The sequence below is a fragment of the Taudactylus pleione genome, unplaced genomic scaffold (genome assembly GCF_031769625.1).
Source record: "Taudactylus pleione unplaced genomic scaffold, aTauple2 ptg000046l, whole genome shotgun sequence".
Taxonomy (NCBI): Eukaryota; Metazoa; Chordata; class Amphibia; order Anura; family Myobatrachidae; genus Taudactylus; species Taudactylus pleione.
Genome location: NW_028284448.1, coordinates 12,397,064 through 12,417,712, shown reverse-complemented (window position 1 = coordinate 12,417,712; position 20,649 = coordinate 12,397,064). Strand labels below are relative to the sequence as shown.

The 20,649-nt window shown below is 44.1% G+C and overlaps 1 protein-coding gene across 1 annotated transcript in view; it reads left to right on the top strand.

Annotated features, from left to right (window-relative positions):
• The window catches only part of REV3L (REV3 like, DNA directed polymerase zeta catalytic subunit), a 220,933-nt gene that overhangs the window by 176,121 nt on the left and 24,163 nt on the right, over positions 1-20,649 (top strand). The window contains exons 25-27 of the mRNA XM_088460488.1: positions 8,155-8,361; positions 9,587-9,696; positions 17,448-17,562. Coding sequence (XP_088316614.1) covers positions 8,155-8,361; positions 9,587-9,696; positions 17,448-17,562 — 432 coding nt within the window. The remainder of the gene's footprint in view (positions 1-8,154; positions 8,362-9,586; positions 9,697-17,447; positions 17,563-20,649) is intronic.

The following is a 20,649-nucleotide window of genomic DNA, read 5'->3' as shown; positions in this document are numbered from 1 at the left end:
AGGACCACGCCAGGTAAGCTGCTTGACATCCTGTTGTTCAGTTGCATATAGAACTGTATGTGTAATGTATTTGGCCTCAGATCAGTACATCAGTACATTCATCCACTTGTTGTGTAGCTTTATATTTCTTCTTCAGGGTCCATAGGGATCCACAGGGATACCATGGTGATAATGTGGTTGGAGGGATCAACCAAACAGTTAAGCTTTCAGCTCCAAGGATGCCTCTGGTCCTCCTCTATATATACAGAGCCCCTGGCCACAGGCATTCAGTTGTCAATTTGGTGCGACAGGATTCAGATGCACCTTTGTAACAGGACTGCTCAGGCAGTCCCAAGCTTTTATTTTATGTTTATGTTTCTATGTTTTTGATTTAGCAGGGCTGAGTGTCTGTATGAAGACGCATGCACTGCGACTCCGTCTACCTCTGCCGGGCCGCAACACCAGTAACTTCTCTGGTGATTTTGGCCGGTCACGGCAGAGCTTACTAGCAGCAATGCTTGGGCCCAGACTGCAACCGGATGCACGGAGATGTCAGATAAGGGGATTCCTCGCCTACAGGGAATTGCGCGCGGCAGTCCTTGCTTCCCGCGCTGGTAACGCACCGGAAGTCGTCGCAGTGAGGGCCCGGTGTGTCCGCTCCCTCACTAGACTACCGGGGCCTTATCAACTGACGTCGGGGATCGGCAGCAGACGCTTCTGCTGCCATGTGGCCAGCGTGCCCGGTCGGTTGATGCAGCTTAGGAGAGGTAGGCTCTCCCCCGGCAGCTTCTCCCCCAACCGAAACGCAGAACCATCAAAGATTTTGCGCGTCTGGGTCGCTCCTCCTACCCTCCTCAAGTAAATCAGAAGCTCACAGTCCACTATCGGTGCTATGCTGAAGCTATTTGGTCTCAGGAGGTTTTTAAGTCAGTCTCCCTGTATACCTCTCCCTCGGGTCAGGTATATGGTGCTCTATATCCTACCAAGCCTTGTGTTTGAGTAGTTGAGTCAATTGCAACTAAATTACATATGCATTGTATGTGACTGTTTGCTAGCTGCTGTGCTGATACTGCCTTTTATTTCTGATTGTCAGGTATAACAATCACTGTTTTTTCTCCTCATCCCTCTGATACAGGTGGATGGGGGGTTTTCTATGTATTTCATATTTACTAGTATTTGTGAAGGCTGTCACATTGCATTGCTCATTTTATATGGAATATGCAAAAGGTAAAGGGAAACAGGAAGTTGAGGCATCTGTGCTGGTTTCAGGTAAATCCTGTTTGCAGGCTTGTCTCCTCAGGACTTTTTAAAGGATGGCTGGTATGCTGTCTGTTATAAAGAACCACATCACCAGTCCAGTCTACCAGCCCCGGTACAGGAGCCATCTTGGGTGTCTCCTTGTCCCAAGTGATGACACAGCTAGTGGATCATTTGGCTACTTCTACACTGCCTAATTTAATGGGATACTCACAGCATGTTATGTTTGTCCCTCCTATACATCCTTCCTGGTTAGATGTTTATACCCACTCAGGTCAGAGTATGGTGGCTGTTACGAACAGACCGGTAGGTGCTTAGGCGGATGTTCGTTTTTTTAGGTCTGCTCAGCATGTAGATTCAGATGCATCATCGGAGGAATCAGATGATGTGCCGCGTTCTTCTGCAGAGTCTAGCTCGAAAGAGGAGGACCATCCTTCTACAGTGGATGTCTTTTTTTTTTTTCTTTGGTGAGGGCAGTCAAATCAATCCTACGTATACAGGATGATGTGTCAGCTCCTAGAAAGAAGGCTCCAGCATTTAAACACCAGAAGATGGTAAAATCAGCTCACTAAACTGATGGAAGAGGCATGGAGTATCCCAGATAAACGGAAAGATTAGCATCTTTGTATCCTTTCCCAGCTTCTGAATGTACTAAGTGGGAAGTCCCTCCTACCGTGGATTCTCAGGTTACACATGTAGTCAGGAATGCTCCTTTGCTTATTCAGGCTTCAGGGAATCAAAATACGGCCATACCTGGGCGTGTCTTCTGATAACGACATAGTCTCCAGCGATTCTACACCACCATTTCCAACTGACATGGCCTGCCTACAGAAGCACGGCTGGATAATCGATTGAAAGTAATCTTCTCTGTCTCCAATGCAGCGGATTGTACATCTGGGGGCACTTCTGAATTCTCGGGCATAAAGGATGTTTCTGCTAGAGGACAAGACTGTGGCCCTGTCATTGAGAGTACGCAAATTGCTCCGTAATCAAAGGGTATCTATTCTTTCAGCGATGCAGGTCTTGGGGTAGATGGTATCCACCTTCGAAATGGTGGAATATGCTCAGTTCCACTCCAGGACTTTGCAACAATTGATTCTCTCCAGATGGAACGGACAGTATCATCTAATACGGTACCAGAGGATCCTTCTTACTCCGGAGATTTGTGTCTCTCTATCTCTCCTGGTTGCTACATAAGGATCATCTGGATAAAGTTCGCCCATTCTGGATCCAAGATGGGGTGCTTTTCACCATGGACGCCAGTCTTCATGGGTGGGGAGAGGTGTCAGGTCTTCACATCAGGGAAAATGGACAAATAGTCATCTGCCCATAAACATTCTGGAGCTTCAAGCAGTATACAAAGCACTCGTCATGGCACAGGACCTGCTCCAGGGCAGGCCGGTCCAGATCCAGTCTGACAACGCGACCACAGTAGCCTATCCTAATCATCAGGGAGGCACACAAAGTAATGCAGCCATGAGGGAAGTGACAAACATTCTGGTTTGGACAGAACGTCATCTTCTGGCTATCTCTACAATATTCATCCTGGGAGTCCTCAATTGGGAAGCGGACTTCCTAAGTCGTCAGGACATACACGTTGGAGAGTGGGTTCTCCTCCTGGGGTTTTTTCCAACTCCTGGTGGACAAATGGGACCTACCAGACATAGACCTCATGGAATCACGTCACAACCAGAAGGTCTCCAGGTACTGGTCCAAGACCAAAGACCCCTCAGCCGCCTTCATGGACGCACTGGCAGTAAGATGGAATTTCATGCTAGCGAATCTCTTTTCTCCGATTTTCCCTCCTCCCAAGAATTCTCAGGAAATTCAAGCAGGAAGGCGGAACAGTAATACTAGTGTCTCCTGCTTGGCCTAGATGTCATTTGTTCACCGACATACGGAATCTATCCATCGATAGTCCGTTTCCTCTTCCTCTATGGCTGGATCTGTTAGTGCAGGGTGGCTCTTATCCATTTTAAGAGCCAAAGGTTTCTCCAGCTCTGTGATTTAAACTATGCTTAGGGCACGAAAGCCTTCCTCTGCCCGCATCAGTTACATTCTGTAATTCTGTGGCATTCTGTTGGGTGTTCCCACAATAAAGTATGACCCTAAGGTTTTAGATTTTTCCCGGGTACTTTATTTTAGGCTGGGTTAGACTTTGGTCTCTGCCTAGCCACCCTGGGAGTGCAGGTTTTTGTGCTGTCAGTCTGGTTCCAGAAGAGAATTGTTTCTTTGCCGGATGTTAGAATTCTTTTTGAGTTCAGCCACCTTTTGTAGCACCGTGGGATTTGTCTTTGGTTCTCAAGGGGCTACAAGCTCCCCCATTGGAACCTCTGGACTCTGTAGATTGGAAGATGTTGACAACGAAGACATTTTTTTTCTCCTCTTATCTCTTCTGCATGCAGAGTCTCTGTTTTGGCAGCACTTTATTGTTGCTCCCCATTTTACCAGGTTTAAGCTGTCCTTCGTACAGGGGAGGGTTACCTTTCCATGGTAGTGTTTTGTCTTCATGTGAATGAAGGAATTGTGGTTCCAGCTTTTTCAGTCTTCAGATCTTTCTGTAGGTGAAATGTTCCTGGATATGCTACGTGCTCTCCGTATCTATGTGGAGCGTACAAACTCTGTTAGAAAATCAGGTGCTCTTTTTGTGTAGTATGGTTTTCACAAACAAGGTTGGCCAGCCAGCCAACAAACAAACACTGGCTCGATGATTACGTATGACTATCTCCCAGGTTTACACTAAGGCTGATCTTCCTGTCCCTAACACGGCAACAGCATATTCTACTCATTCTGTGGAACCATCGTGGTTCCTATGTTGAACATTTGTACATTGCAACCATGTGGTCAATTGTCCACACTTTTCTTAGGTTCTACGCCTTTGATATTTTACCTCTCAGGATGCTTTCTTTTGGGCGATGAGTTTTCCTTTCTGCTCAGGAGTGTCTCCCCACCCTTGAGGGAACTGCTTTAGGACATCCCCATGGTTTTTCTGTGGATCCCTTTGGACCCTGAAGAAGAAAATAAGAGTTATGGTAGACTTACCATTGATAATTATTTTTCTTCTAAGTCCACAGGGTTCCCACCCTGACGCATCTCGCTTCATTGGGTAATTTTTCTTCCGGGCATGGATTCCCTAAGTTTCTGAGAGAGTTTCTGGTATACGATTGTTCTTCCTTCTCCTGCCTTAGGCTTGTTTACAGAACTGAATGCCTGTGGCTGGGGGCAGGGTATGAATATGGAGGAGGACCAGAGGCATCCTGGGAGTTGAAAGCTTAACTGTTTGGTGCCTGGATCACTCCAACCACATTATCCCCATGGTATCCCTGTGGACCCTATGGACTTCGAAGAAAAAGAGTTATCAATGGTAAGTCTACCATAACTCTTATTTTATCCAGTTACCATGTTCAATTATATTAAATATTAAAATAAATGTAAGATTTATTTTGTGTTAATGCTTCATACACAATGGTCCTATGTTTAGAATACCTGATATTTCAAACACTTCTACACTCTGAGGAATACAGGTCTTATGTCATAAGGTGCATACACACACAACGATTTTTTGAACGATTATCGTTAAACAATATCGTTTAACGATAATCGTTTGAAAAAAATCGTTCACTTTCTGAGTCAAACGATGAACGATTATCGTTCATGCGCGTTCACGTTTGTAGTTTGTAATTTGTAGTTCAGTCAGACTTGTCAACTGAACGATTTTCAGTAAGTTAATATGCAAAAATCGTTTGTAGTTCTAAAAAATCGTTCATTACATTTAGTAAATGAACAACTTTAGTAAACGATTTTAGTAAATTTTTTCAAGGGAAAAAATCGTTTACTAAAATCGTTCATTAACTAAATCGTTGTGTGTGTATGTAGCTTCAGATTACATTGCTATAGATATGTATAGTTTGTGTATTACAATCAATTATTATAATGGAAATATTGGGACTATTAACTTATAAAAAGTTTATTTGGAAATTAACTGTTGAGGAATAAGAGAACATGTTGTCAAACATTTCCAAGGCACTGGCTAGTGTGAGAATGGGTGACCTGTGCTCATTTGTGGAAGAGATTTGCCAGATGGCAGTGTGAACATTGGGGTAGTTCTGTAATCGAGCTCTGGAAAGTTTTATTTATCTTCATGAAATTTTGTAGATGCTGATTTTACATCAACAATGTAACATATACCGTAGAAGCTTAAGTTATAATCCCATATACATTGGTGCTAGAAAGTTTGTGAACCCTTTAGAATTTTCTGAATTTCTGCATAAAAGTAGATGAAATGAACTTCAGTAAATCGGACAAAACATAAGTGTATACTTTTTTATTAATGGACTCAATAACTTCAATCAAACGTTTACAGTAACTGTTGGTCAGGCTAATACATTGGAGGTATTTTGGCCCATTCTTCATTACAGAACTGCTTAAATTCATGGCTGTCGGTTGGCTTTCATGTATGAGCACCCCACTTCAGGTCCTGCCACGACATTTTCTTTACAATAAGGTCTGGAATTAGACTCAGCCATTCCAAAATGGTAAATAGTTTATGCTTCAATCATTTGATTTGTATCCTGGCTTGTGCCTTGTTGTCTTGCTGTCTGACCCTCCATATACTGAGCTTCAATTTACAGATAAATATTCTATCGTACTACTGCAGAATGTGTTGGTACAATCCAGAATTCAAATGAATCGGTGCAGTCTCGGGAAGCGATTTGTCACATCCATTTGCGACTAAGATGCATTTTCTGGCAAAGAAGAGGCTCTGCCCAAGCCGAGTCAGACAGGTCTTGGTGCGCCGAGAAGGGCTACTTGGCTTAACTGTATCAATAGTGTATGAGGACACATCTGTACTTATGAACACTGTTGTTATCAATTGCAATAGGGGTCAGCTAGCCCATTTTAACTCTGGAGTTGATTGTGATCTACTGGAATATTATATACTTTGCTCTTGGACTGATTTTTGTTAAATAACCACAATGGTGTCTTTGGAAATAATTGTGTAACCTTTTCCAGGCTAATGAGCATCAGCAACTCTTTTTCTAAGGTCCTCAGAAATCTCATATGTTTCAAGTATGGCATACAGTCATAAACCTGTGTGGTGAAGATCAAACTTTTAGTGAAGACTCCAGTTTGTGTTTCTTAAGTAGGGCAGGCCGACTAAACTCACTTCTGATGATCATTCCATTGGTTGAGCTTCTGGCTGTAATTATCCCCTTATCTGAATTGATAGTATATGATGCAATACTGTGTAAAGTTTTAGGCAGGTGCGGAATAAATGCTGCAAAGTAAGAATGTTTTCAAAAATAGAAGTATTAATAGTTTATTTTTATCAATTAACAAAATTAAAAGTGAATGAACAGAAGAGAATTCTAAATCAAATCAATAATTGTTGTGACCACCCTTTGCCCTCAAAACAGCATCAATTCTTCTAAGTACACTTGCACAAAGTCAGGGATTTTGTAGGATTATAGTCAGGTGTATGATTAACCAATCATACCAAACAGGTGATAATTAACTTTTTTAACCTACATATGAAAATTATGATTAACAGAAACAGCTGTGCTTAAAACTGGTTGAGGAACAGCCAAACTCTGCTACAAAGGTGAGATTGTGGAAGACCGTTTCATGTCACAGGTCATACACCATGGCAAGACTGAGCACAGCAACAAGACACAATGTACTTCTACTGCATCAGCAAGGTCTATCCCAGGCAAAGATTTCAAAGCAGACTCTGGTTTCAAGATGTGCTGTACAAGCTCTTTTGAAGAAGCACAAAGAATCTGGCAACGTTGAGAAACATAGACGCAGTGGTCATCCAAGAAAACTTGGTGCATCAGATGAAAGACACATCATGCTTGCTGCCCTTCGAAATCGGAAAATGTCCAGCAGTACCATCAGCTCAGAACTGGCAGAAACCAGTGGGACCCAGGTACACCCATCTATTGTTTGGAGAAGTCTGGCCAGAAGTGTTTTTTATGGAAGAATTGAGGCCAAAAAGCCGCAACTATGCATGGAAACATAGGAACTGGGGTGCAGAAAAATAGCAGCAGGTGCTCTGGACTGATGAGTCAAAATTTGAAATATTTGGCTGTATGAGAAAGCAGTTTGCTCATAGACGGGCTGGAGAGCAGTACAATAATGAATGCCTGCAGGCAACAGTGAAGCATGGTGGAGGTTCCTTGCAAATTTGGGGCTGCATTTCATCAAATGGAGTTGGGCATTTGTTCAGGATTATTGGTGTCCTCAATGCTGAGAAATACAGGCAGGTACTTATCCATCATGCAATACCATCAGGGAGGCGTCTGATTGGCTCCAAATTTATTCTGCAGCAGGACAATGACCCCAAACATACAGCCATTGTCATTAAGAACTATCTTCAGTGTAAAGAAGAACAAGGAGTCCTGGAAGTGATGATATGGCCCCCACTGAGCCCTGATCTCAATATAGAGTCTGTCTGGGATTACATGAAGAGACAGAAGGATTTGAGCAAGCCTACATCCGCAGAAGATCTGTGGTTAGTTCTCCAAGATGTTTGGAACAACCTCCCTGCTGAGTCCCTTCAAAAACTGTGTGCTAGTGTACCTAGAAGAATTGATGCTGTTTTGAAGGCAAAGGGTGGTCACACCAAATATTGATTTTATTTAGATTTCTCTTCTGTTTATTCACTTTGCATTTTGTTAATTGATAAAAATAAACTATTAATACTTCTATTTTTGAAAGCATTCTTACTTTGCAGCATTTTTCCACACCTGCCTAAAACTTTTGCACAGTACTGTACATTTCCAGAAAAAAAAATGGCATTGGATCATTTTAGTCAACAAAAGTATATCCTTTTATGTGTTTGACATATTGGGTTATTGTTATGAGAGATGAACATCTGAACACATTTAATCATCACTGTTTTTTCTTTATCTTTAGGCATCTGTCAGAAAAGGGGTGATGCCACGAATGCTAGAAGAGATTTTGAAGACTCGAATAATGGTGAAACAGTCCATGAAAGAATATAAACATGACAAAAGCCTTACACGACTGCTTGATGCCCGCCAGCTAGGACTGAAATTAATTGCCAACGTCACATTTGGCTATACTGCTGCTAACTTCTCTGGGAGAATGCCTTGTGTGGAGGTAGGGATGCATACATTAAAGGAATCGTATCGCCCTGTTAGAGCAGCATTCTGTCTCATGCACATAATGCTTGGGCAGTAGTTATTTACAAATGCCATCCTAATATTTCACCCATACGTGACCCATTGTGCACAGTATTGGCCATCCCAGAGTTGGTGGTACAGGGTTCAATGAATTGCTGGAAGTTCTTGTGCTGAAAATGTCCAGCAGGAGGAGCTTTGATTTGTTTTGCATTTGAAATGGTCCTTGTTTGGTTTACAGAATTGGCAGAGATGTTTATGCTGACAGTTTAGGCAAAGTATATACTTTTATTATTTATGTACACACAGAAAGCTTAAATGTTGCAGTGTAATTCTGGGAGTGTTCAATGAGTATCTTTACTCATTTGCTAGATTTTACCTTTCAATTTGAATAAGTTGTAATGTTTTCCAAAATCGTGCCAAAAATTGCTACATTGTATATGACCAGGAATCAAAAGTGCTATATATATATATATATATATATATATATATATATATATATATATATATATATATATATATATATATATATAAAAATAGATCTGTTTTACACCAAAGCTAAAACCTGGTTTATTGCAGGGTTAACCCGGGCTGCTGCTAGGTGTAAAAGGAGCAGGGGTTGGATTCCCGGGTCGAGTGACCCGGCAATCCATCCCAGGTAACTTGCAGGGTTTAAGACGGGAATGACCTGTGCAATCCTGCAATGCAAACTGGTTCCCTGGGTCATCCAACCCGGGTTCCGTTTACAGCATGGGGACTTCCGGGTTTCTTGGCGCTGGGAGATGTCATCTCCAAGCGCATGGTGAAGTGTTCCACTGCACCCGTGTGCAGTGTGAACGGCGCTGATCTGGGAATAATCCTGATCGGCGCCGCAGTAGAAAAGGGATCTGTCCTGGGTCTGACCCATTTTGGAACTGTGTTCCAAATCTCGGGTCAGACCCAGGACTTAGGTGGAAAAGCAGTATTAGTAAACTTAAGTATTTGTACACCATAGTATTACAGTATAAATAATAATTTGTTTTATTAGTGCTTTGATAAAAAGAAGACTGTGATCCACCCAAAACCAAATGGAGACCCATGTTTTGTGTCCAGACTCAGGTTAAGAACCCGAGATTTAGGGTATAGATGGGCGTATGCCATGATGCTAATAACTGTGGATGGTTTAAACAAATGTACTATTAACTTGTTATTTATGTTACATGTAGATTGGAGACAGTATTATCCATAAAGCGCGGGAGACTTTGGAACGGGCTATAAAACTTGTCAACGATACAAAGAAATGGGGTGCCAGAGTGGTGTATGGTGACACGGACAGGTAACTATCAGCGTGATGTGTATACGTACTGAATCTCATCTCATGTTATCAACTTCTACAATGAAAATGACAACCGCTTTATCTATTATATATACATAGTATAAAATAAAGTCCTTGGTAGGCGTCTGTCTTGTTTGTAAGGGCTACTCTCGAGAACCACCGGGCGGTTTTTGATACAGTTTTCACTATTCTTTAGGAGGTTTAGATGTATGAAACAATAATGTATGACAAAGGGAGCCGAGCAGTGACGATTTTTAGTGTAGCAAGTCAATGAAAAAACAGACATTCGAGTGCTTTCTTGGCTTACGCTGCCTAAACCGTTAGAGATTGATACATATTATCCAGTTTCTCCAGATATGATGTAAGCCCTATTAGCTGATACAATATTTAAGTATTTTGCTCTTTTTACAGTTCCTATTTCATTTATGTGGAAAATGTTTCTTAATTTCAAACGAGTCCAATTCCCATAGTCTGCTTTGGCATGACATAAATAAAGCACAGGGACTGTTTTTCTCATGAACAACTTTATGTGGTTAGCTGCTATTATGCAATAACTCAACACACATTAAGTTGTTGCACCCTTTGCAGGTTTTTACAGCTTATAGTGACTGTGTGTCCGCGTTTTTCGTGCAATTCAATTCCAAAAGACACAATACGGCAGTCGCCCATTAATTTTTTGTGTATTTTGCCACGATAAGTATAGGTAAAAATTAGGAAATCTGCCTGTACCCACCAAAGAGCAAAACTGATATAGGATAGCAATATAAAAGTATTTGGGGTCCTTAAAATGTGTCAAATTGCTGTTATATGCATGTTTCTAAAACTGTGAAATGATTGAAAAACAAGTGTTTCTTTGGCTTAATAAATGTTATTTCTCCATCCACTATGGGACACTGGAGCTTCATGACAGTGGGGTATAGACGGTAGGTTGAGTAGAGCCTGGCACTTTAAGAATCTAAAAGTGTGACTGGCTCCTCCCTCTCTTTGCCCCATCACCCCAGTTTTTAGAATGTGCCCTATATTTATATTGTTAATATAAAAAATATAAATAAGTATGAGGACAGGCAGACTGCTGCTGTGACAGTCTGCCTGCACCGTGGGAAGCGCCAGGGAGGGTACCGCCACGGCTACAGCAGCCTGTGTCCGGTCACCCTCAAGCTAATTGAGACCACAGACTCATCGGTGGCTGCCACAGCTGAAATCGGCTCGTATCTGGGTCCCCTGCTCCCTCCTCATTGCCCAGCACTCTGGCTGCGGCAGCATCAGTGAGTATACACACCTCTCCTGATTAGCAGGCGGGGTGTTACTGTACAGCTGGGTAAGTGACAGACGCACTGTCACTATTAGGTGCTTCCTGTTCACTGCCATGCCTGGCTTGCAGAGAAGCACCGCCGCAGGCAGACCGGGCTGGCTATCAGTGCTTCTTGTATTCCTGCCATGCTGGGGCTTGCATTGTAGAAGCTCCGGCAACGGCTTATACGGGGGGCACTTAGACGCCGCTTCAGCGCGGCTGTCTGTCATCCTGCATCGGGGCTTTGTTAATGGAGGCACCAGCGCGGGTTTAGACACTGCTTCAGCGTGGCTGTCTATCTTGTCACGCCAGTGTTTTATTGATAGAAGCATCGGCGCCAGCTTTGTGGGGCAATATATACGCACCCAGGCCCCACAAGAAGGAATAATTGATCTGAGGAAGGGGGCGGAGCTTACTGACGCAATGGCTCTATACCCAGAGACCCATGTGCCGCCACTTTCTCCTTCTTTACTGCCCAGCGGTATTGGCGCGCTCTGCTCAATAGGTGTCGCGCCATCTTCAAATATAGAGGCTCAGGTGTGCTTGTCCAGTGCACGGTCAGAGAGACAAGGGAACTTCCAGCTCCAGTCGGCAAGGGGGTCTGTAAGTCCTGCAGTGGGGTAGCATTATTATTTGATAAACCCTCCCATCTTTTTATTATTGTATAACTTAGTGGGGCCTTCCACTTTATACATTTTTATTGAAATTCTGCTCCTCCCCATCTGTTGCCCTGGCTGCCTCCGTTTACATGGACATTATCTGCTAAACTGTGTGTGTGTGTGTTTGTGTGTGGCTTGTCCGTGAGAGGATGTCTTCCAAGGCTACAGACAAGACTGCTTCACAAAACTGTATGCCTGCACTAGGTGCAGAAAGAAATTTACCCATGCTCGCTCTGATGGGTCTTCCCTCTGCGATGCTTGTGTAGCGGATAGTGCGAACACAGCACATACTGTCACACCCTCCTTAGTAGATAGTTTGGCAGGGGTCATGGCAGACCTTACATCAGAATTAGCCGCTTCCCGTAAGGATCGGGAGGCTTCCAGGGATAGTCTTGGCACCTCTCACCCTTTCTTTCTTGCTACAGAACCAGCGTAAGCTCAGGATCTAGCCCGTTCTGTGAATAGCCTTGCCCAGGTTATGGAAAGCTCAGAGTGGAAATTTAAAACTATGTTTATACTGCTGCTGGCGCACTTCTCAGACAGGCCTTGGTTGGCTCCTGGGTCAACAAGGCAGCGAAAAAGTGGGCGGAACAATTGGCGGAAGGTCTAAAGTCGAACACTCTGCGGGCGGGTCTGATTTATCTTGGCGGAGCATATTCAGGAGTCCGCACTATACTTGGGAGACCCCTCCAGAGATAACAGCCAGGTAGGCGCTAGGATCTCTGCTTCGGCTGTCGCTGCTCGCCGGGCACTATGGCTTTGTGCTTGGCAAGCGGACGCTGAGTTTAAAAGAGCGGTTGAAGCTATTCCTTTCACAGGTGATATTTTATTTGGTCCAAAGTTGGACAAGTGGATCTCGCTGGCCACTGGGGGTAAGAGTACTTTTCTACCTTCGTCAGCACCTCCTACACATCGCTCATTTAGAGGACCTTTCTTTTCGCTCCTTTCGAACTCCAGCGAGATTTCATGGTCGACCTCGAGGTTTGTCTTCAGCAGGTTGAGGAGGTCTTGCCAGAGGACATCAGACGGCCAGTGCCCGCCATTCAGATCCCAAGCCAGCAGACAAGCCTGTGGCATGACTGGCTCACCTCGGGGATCCCAAGGTGGGTGCTCGTCTCCAGTGCTTCTTGGAGGCAGACTTGTCCCGACAGTTTGTTTTGGAATCTGGTATCTCATGGATACAAGATAGAGTCCGCCTTCGCTCCTCCAGAGCGATTTTTCACAACAGGGTTTACGGTCGATCCTTTGAACAACTAGTTTTGCGTCCAGCGATCAACAAACTTCTGCTGGCCGAAGTTCTAGTTCCGGTTCCAAATGCACAAAGAAACCAGGGGTTATACTCAAACCTTTTTGTGGTTCCGAAACCGGATGGGTCAGCAGACCCATTTTAAATCTCAAGTCCTTGAACCAGTATCTCACCTTTCTTCGGTTAAAGATGCAGTCCCTTCATTCTGTGATTGTGGGTCTAGAAGCAGGAGAGTTTTCGGTGTGGATGTCTATCTGCATGTTCCGATTTGGGAGCCTCACCAGGCAGTTTTGCCATCGGGAGACTCGTTACCAATTTTAGGCCCTGCCGTTCAGTCTCTCGTCAGCTCTGAGTATTCACCAAGGTGATGGCCGTAATGGTGGGCCCATCTGCACTCTCAAGGGTTGACGATTGTCCCGTACCTGGACGACTTGCTCATCAAGGCTCCATCGGCAGAAGTCCTTCTGCGCCAAGTGTCCCTTACAGATCAGATACTCATACAACACGGCTGGATTGTCAACTTCCAGAAGTCTCAGTTGATGCCGTTGCAGAGACTTCAGTTCCTGGGTATGATTCCTGGACACAATCCTGCTTCGGATCTTCCTACTAATGGACAAGGCCATAGCCATCCAGGAGCTGGTTTGCTTGGTGTTCAGATCCAGAAAAGTGTCTGTGCATCTTTGCATTCGTCTCCTAGGGAAGATGGTGGCCTCCTTCGAGGCCATCCAATTCGCCAGATTTCACTCCAGAACGTTTCAATTAGATCTTCTGTCTCAATGGTCGGGGTTCCTACTACAGATGCATCGGCTCGTGCGTCTGTCTCCTCAGACCCGCATACCCTGCTCTGGTGACTCCGGAGAATTTGGTAGCGGGTCAATGCTTCGGAATTTAGAATTGGACCCTGGTCACTACGGAGTCCAGCCTCCATGGATGGGGAGCTGTGGTCTTTGGACAATCACTTCCAGGGGAGTTAGTCGCGGCAGGAATCCCTCTTACCGATCAACGTTCTCGAACTGCGGGCAGTCTACAGGGCCTTGATACAGGCTGCTCCTCTGCTACAAGGCCTTCTGCTTTGGATACAATCCGACAACGCCACGGCCGTGGCGTACATAAATAGGCAAGGGGGAACCCGCAGTAGCCTGGCAATGAGAGAGGCCAGCAACGTTCATTTGTGGGCAGAAAGACACGTCAAGGCCATCTTCGCAATCTCCATTCCGGGAGTCGACAACTAGGAAGCAGACTACCTCAGTCGTCACAGGATCTTCACCATGGGGAGTGGTAACTTCATCCCGAGGTCTTTCTTCAACTAAGTTCACCAATGGATCTCATGGCCTCCCGGGCAAATCGACAGCTGCCCCTTTACTGCTCCAGGACCAGGGGTCCAGCAGTAGTGGGAGCGGATGCTTTACTGATTCCTTAGCCGTACAGCCTTGTATACCTGTTCCCACCTTCTTCGAGTTCTCAAGCGGATCAAATGCGAGTTGTCGTCAGTCATCCTAGTGGCTCCGGATTGGCCTCCTCGGGTTTGGCATTCCGATCTCTTACACCTCGTAGCAGACGAACCTTAGCCCCTTCCACTTCGGACGGATCTTCTGCAGCAGGGTCAGTTCGTGCACCCGGATTTACTTCGGCTTCGTTGGACGGCGTGGCTGTTGAGACCGCCATCCATGGTGTTCCACGGGCGGTCATTCCTACCATGCTTCGAGCTAGGAAACCAGTGACATCAGTGCATTATTGCATTTTGAAGGCCTATATCTCCTGGTTTGAAGGTCGCGGATCTTCCACTTAATCCTTTCATTTGCCGTGTCATCGTTTTCTTCAAAAGGGGCTTGACGCGGGTCTACGTCTAGGATCGATTAAAGTGCAGATTTCTGCTATTTTTTATTTTTTCCACCGTCGCTTAGCTCTGATTCCGGAAGTACAGACCTTTTTTTCAAGGGGTGCTTAGAGTTCAGCCCCCCTTTGTGCCACCCTCGGCTCCTTGGGACCTGAACCTCATCTTATCCTTTCTTCTGTCGTCCACAATTGAGCCTTTGGAGGATGTGGATTTCAAATATTTAACTTGGAAGATGATCCTTTTATTGGCCCTGGCTTTGGCTAGGTGAGTGTCGGAACTTGGAGCTTTGTCCTGCCGTTCCCCTTACTTAATTTTTCACGATGATCGGGCGGAACTGCGTACCCGACCTTCTTTTTTGCCTAAGGTGGTCTCAGCCTTGCACCTGAATTGGGGTCGGCCTTGTTGGACTCTTGCGGGCGTTCTCGCTCCCTGGATGTTGTACGAAGACTCTGTTCATCCTTTATGACTCCAATCAGCGTGGCTGGCCTGCGTCTAAACAGATGAATCCACCTGGCTAAAGTCTGACGATTCGTTAGGCATATGCTGCTTCTGTTCGACCTCAGCCTCAGCCTGTATCCATCTCCACTCATTCTACGTGCTCAGCGGGTACCTCCTGGACTGCTCGTAGAGGTACCTCAGCTTCACAGCTTTGTAGAACAGCTATGTGGTCTTCGGTGCATACCTTTGTACGTTTCTACAGATTTTACACTTTTGCGGTGTATGCGAGTTTTGGTCGCAGAGTGTTGTAGGTTGTCCAGCACTCTCCCTCTACCCCCACCCCCCACCCCAGGAGGGTAGCTTTGGGACGTCCCACTGTCATGGAGCTCCAGTGTCCCTTAGTGGATGAAGGAGAAACAGGCTTTTGGTACTGACCGGTAAATCCATTTCTCAGATTCCACAGGGGACACTGGATGCCCGCCCAGTGCTTCTTACCTGCTTATCAGTTTATTGTTCTGCTGCGTGTTGTTCTTCCTATTCTCCTTTTTTGTCGTATATGTCTGTTTCCGTCTCCTCTCGGGCTCAGCTCTTAAAACTGGGTCATAGAGGGGAGGAGCCAGTCACACTTTTAGATTCTTCAAAGTGCCGGGCTCTGCTCAACTCGCCGTCTATACCTCACTGTCATGAAGCTCCAGTGTCCTCTGTGGAATCGGAGAAATGGATTTAACGAGAAGTACTAAAATCCTGTTTTTTAAATTGGGAGTGCATAAAAATTCCTAAAAGTATATGTTTGCATCATTAAAAGACACTTTAAAAGAAAACAAAAAAAAAACACAACTTAAAAATATGCCTACTGTATATCACCCACCTGCTATCTTAAAAACACCTCTCCCACTCATACAGCACCCCCATATACCTGTCCCACATCAATTAACCTATTTTCCTACACTTTGTATTTTTTCACCCCAAAAATGACATGTCATTATTGGCCAAATTAAGCTAATTAAATTTTTTTTTCCTAATTTGTCATTAAGGAGGGTGTCCCAGTGGTTCTGCACCAAGTCCCGACATTTTTAGTCAAAAATAGGGGTTTTGTACAACTTTAAACTAACTAAGGAGGTGGTGAAAACTTTTTGCGCAAATGGTATGGGGAATTCGCACCCGTGAAAAGTTGTGGCTAATGGGATTGCACGATTAGTACAAATTTGCTCGATAAGCCATTTTTCGAGGAAAATCTACTTATTGCAGCTAATTGAATTCTACCTTAATCTTTACGTGTGGACGTCAGGAGGAAAAACGACTAATAGCATCTACAAGGCAATCTTCTAAGACCTCTGTTAAAAAAGTCTATCGCCGTAAATTCAAAATTGCTCCCATGTGTTGCTGGGTCAGTTTGCTAGTTATTATCATTTATTACTACTACTACATGTACTACTGTTATTGCATTTTTCACTGCTTTACAAATCTGCAAGCTGCAAATACTAAAGCTGCTGGAGATTAACAATCAGAATTGGGGTCTTAAATGCCATGTTCCCACAAATGAATTTAGGAATATTAAAAATATTTGCCAAATTTTATGGAATGACGTATCGACACATAATATATCTAATACAAATACATTACAGTGATGTTGCCAGTGGATGTCCTGCATATATCCTCTTTATTATATAAATAGTGTGAGATTTTCCTGTATATACAGGCAACAACGAGGATCTATGCAGGATACACTTTATATACACCTCGTCCTAGCTGCTGTGGCGAGGTGGATCCAGCAGTGCTGACAGATTCTGCCCGACCTGCTTCACCAGGTGTACAACTCCCTATAAGATGCACACCTCTTGTTACAAATTATGACATGCGGTCATCTTGTGCGCTGTGATGTCTCAATGCCTTTTGTGGAAGTAAATTAAATGAAAACATTTGGAGACTGTATTTGATTACATTTATGACTGTGGGGTAAATTTGTTTTTAAGTGCTTTGGAGCAGCATCTGCATTTATTTAACCTTCGCTTGTAATACTAGTACTAGCAATTATTGTCCTATATTGAAATATACTTTACGGGGGAGAGAAATATTTACTGTATTACTTACAGCATATACCCTTCGTATTCGATATCTATATGTATACCACTAATGTTATTAAAGCTGCACTTATTTACTGTAACCAAATTATTACAAACTTCATTAATACATTTGTCAAGGAACAAAGTGAATATATATTATATTATATAGTGAATACTATTGATATGCAAAGCCGTCCTATGTCCGTTCCACTTGCAGCATGTTTGTACTGCTAAAAGGAGCCACAAAAGAACAGTCCTTCAAGATAGGCCAAGAAATTGCTGAAGCTGTCACTGCCACAAACCCAAAACCAGTAAAACTGAAGTTTGAGAAGGTAATGGAATAGTGGAAAAATGTGTTTAACATAAGAATGATTGCCAAGGATTTTTAACATATTTTTGAAACTAATTTTATTGTATTTTTTGCATGAAGCAGAGTACAAACACGCCCTGTGAAGGGGAGGTTTAGTATGTACTACTTAGCAGGTCCCGTAAACATGCAGTAATGTAGTATGTCATCCTGATCATGGTTAAGGTGGTTAAGGAGGTAGTAATAATGTGAGGGACCTGAGGACCAGCTAAAAGCATTCAACTGATGTCATCTCGAATTTGGCTGTTGTGTCTCTGTGAGCAGGGGTCAGCTAGGGGTTCTCCCATCCCTGCAAAGAGGAGGCCTGTTTGATGGAGCATATGTATTGTTTTTTTTATTAAGTTATTTATATACACATATCACAAAGTGCTTTATAGAGAATATTTCAGTCATTCACATCAGACTCTGTCCCAATGGAACTTACTATCTATGGGCCTGATTCAGAGCCGTTCGCTATTTGCGCTCGCTCGTTCAAAAACAAGGGGTGGCTATTCAAATGATCAGTTCGCAAATTGCAGTCTGTTCCCACCTCTAAGTTTGAATGAGCGAGCAAAACATACGCTCGTTTATTTGTTAAAAACGCCCCCTGGCCGCACGCACCATACGTCATGTCCGCTATTTATTAGATTAATCGAGTACATCGACCAGCGTATGAACTGCTCGCTATTCTTGTGGTTGGTTTTTGCTACCACAATTTTGCGAGCAGTTCTGCCTAGAAAATAACCCAGTGACGTGGTCAATGATGCTGCTGTATTAATTATGCACACCCATAAAACGCCCGTTTTGACCTTTAAGCACGCCTGCGTTCGGATCTCCACTCCCCATTTTCAAGCACCTTCCCCTGTTACCACCCACATACGCCTCATTCTGTCACTCAAAATAGCAGGCATTCGCTATATTGCGAGAACATGAATTTCGGCCACACTGACTGGTTCGCGCATGCGTATAACGATCCGTACGCATGCGCAGATGTGCGAACATCGCTCGGAACGAGCGTACTGCCGCTAGCGAGTGGCTCTGAATGAGGGCCTATATTCCCTATAACATGGACACACATTTTGTCAGAAGCCAAAATGTGGGGTGGAGGGGGAGCACCCAGTAAGGGGAGTGGCATATGATGTACAATAGATGAAAAATATATATAATTGTGCTGATTCCACCCAGAATGGGATAGTGAGAGAGACCTTGTTTCTGAATCAGTCTGTAACTTGTGTTGTATTTATATTAACATATATCAGTCATTTTTTGGAATCAGTGATAACCACATAATTAAATGAGGGCAAGAACCACAGGGGAATTGTGTGTAGTGTGGGTTCAGCCTGATTATCTTGGCAGAAAATAAGTGACTTACTCCAAGTCATTTTAAGTCCAGCAGTTTGCCCACAATGTGCAATAGTCTGAAGAGCTGATACTAGTGAAGTGCCAATGTCACTAAGGGAAGGCATAGTTTTATATAAAGATGTTGGCAAGGGAATATTTTGCACTCACTACATATGACTACTGCCAATGCAGGTTGCCATTATTTCCCCCTATGTCTATGTCACTAGGCCTGTGTCAGGTCTAGTGGACCCATGACATATAGGCTGATATTATTGCTGTGACTTCGGTCCTCCTGGACACATCAGTGTTATGGGGAGGACTGAATGGTCCCAGTTAATGCCCACATATACTCTGGTGTAATTAGATGCTAGCCATCGTGGCTCGCTAGTGCATCACGTATCCTGAAGCTGATAATACATAATCTTGGAGCCTATTGTATTTAACTTGAATGCAAGTTTGTGATGACACTTTTATATATGCAGTGGGGCAAATAAGTATTTGGACAGCCACTTTATTGTGCAAGTTGTTGCACAATAAAGATGAGAGAGGTCTGTAATTTCCATCATATGTACACTTTAACTGTGAGAGACAGAATCAGAACATATAAAATCTGGAAATCACATTGTATGATTTTTAAACTATTTATTTGTATATTCTTGCGGAAAATAAATATTTGGACATCTACCAACCAGCAAGAATTCTGGCTTTCACAGACCTGTTACTTCTTCTTTAGGAAGCTCATCTATCCTCCACTCGTTACCTGTATTAATGGCACCTGTTGGAACTGGTTAACTGTATAAAATACACCTGTCCACACCCTCAAACAGTCAGACTGTAACCTCTCCACCTTGGCCAAGACCAGAGAGCTGTCTAAGGACACCAAGGACAAAATTGTAGACCTGCACAAGGCTGGGATGAGCTACTCGACAATAGGCAAGCAGCTTGGTGAGAAGAGATCAACTGTTGGCGCAATTATTAAAAAATGGAAGAAATGTAAGATCACTGACAATCTCCCTCGACCAGGGGCTCCATGCAAGATCTCACCTCGTGCTGTATCAATGATCTTCAGAACGGTGAGGGATCAGCCCAGAACTACACGGGGGGACCTGGTCAATGACCTCAAGAGAGCTGGGACGACAGCCACAAAGGTTACCATTAGTAACACACTACGTCGTCATGGATTCAAATCCTGCACACCCGAAAGGTCCCCCTGCTTAAGCCAGCACATGTCCAGGCCCGTCTAAAGTTTGCCCGTGACCGTCTGGATGATCCAGAGGAGGATTGGGAGAATGTCATGTGGTCAGATGAGACGAAAATAGAACTTTTTGGTATAAACACACGCTGTGTTTGGCATCCCAAAAACACCATACCCACTGTGAAGCATGGGGGTGGAAACATCATGCTTTGGGGATGCTTTTCTGCAAAGGGTACTGGATGACTGATCTGTATTATGGAGAGGATGAATGGGGCCATGTATCGTGACATTTTGGGGAAAAACCTCCTTCCCTCAGTAAGAGCATTGAAGATGCAACGTGGCTGGGTCTTCCAACATGACAATGACCCCAAACACAACGCCTGGGCAACTAAGGAGTGGCTCCGTAAGAAGCATTTCAAGGTCCTGGATTGGCCTAGCCAGTCTCCAGACCTCAACCCAATAGAAAATCTGTGGAGGGAGTTGAAAGTCTGTGTTGCCCGGCGACAGCCCCAAAACATGACACATCTAGAGAAGATC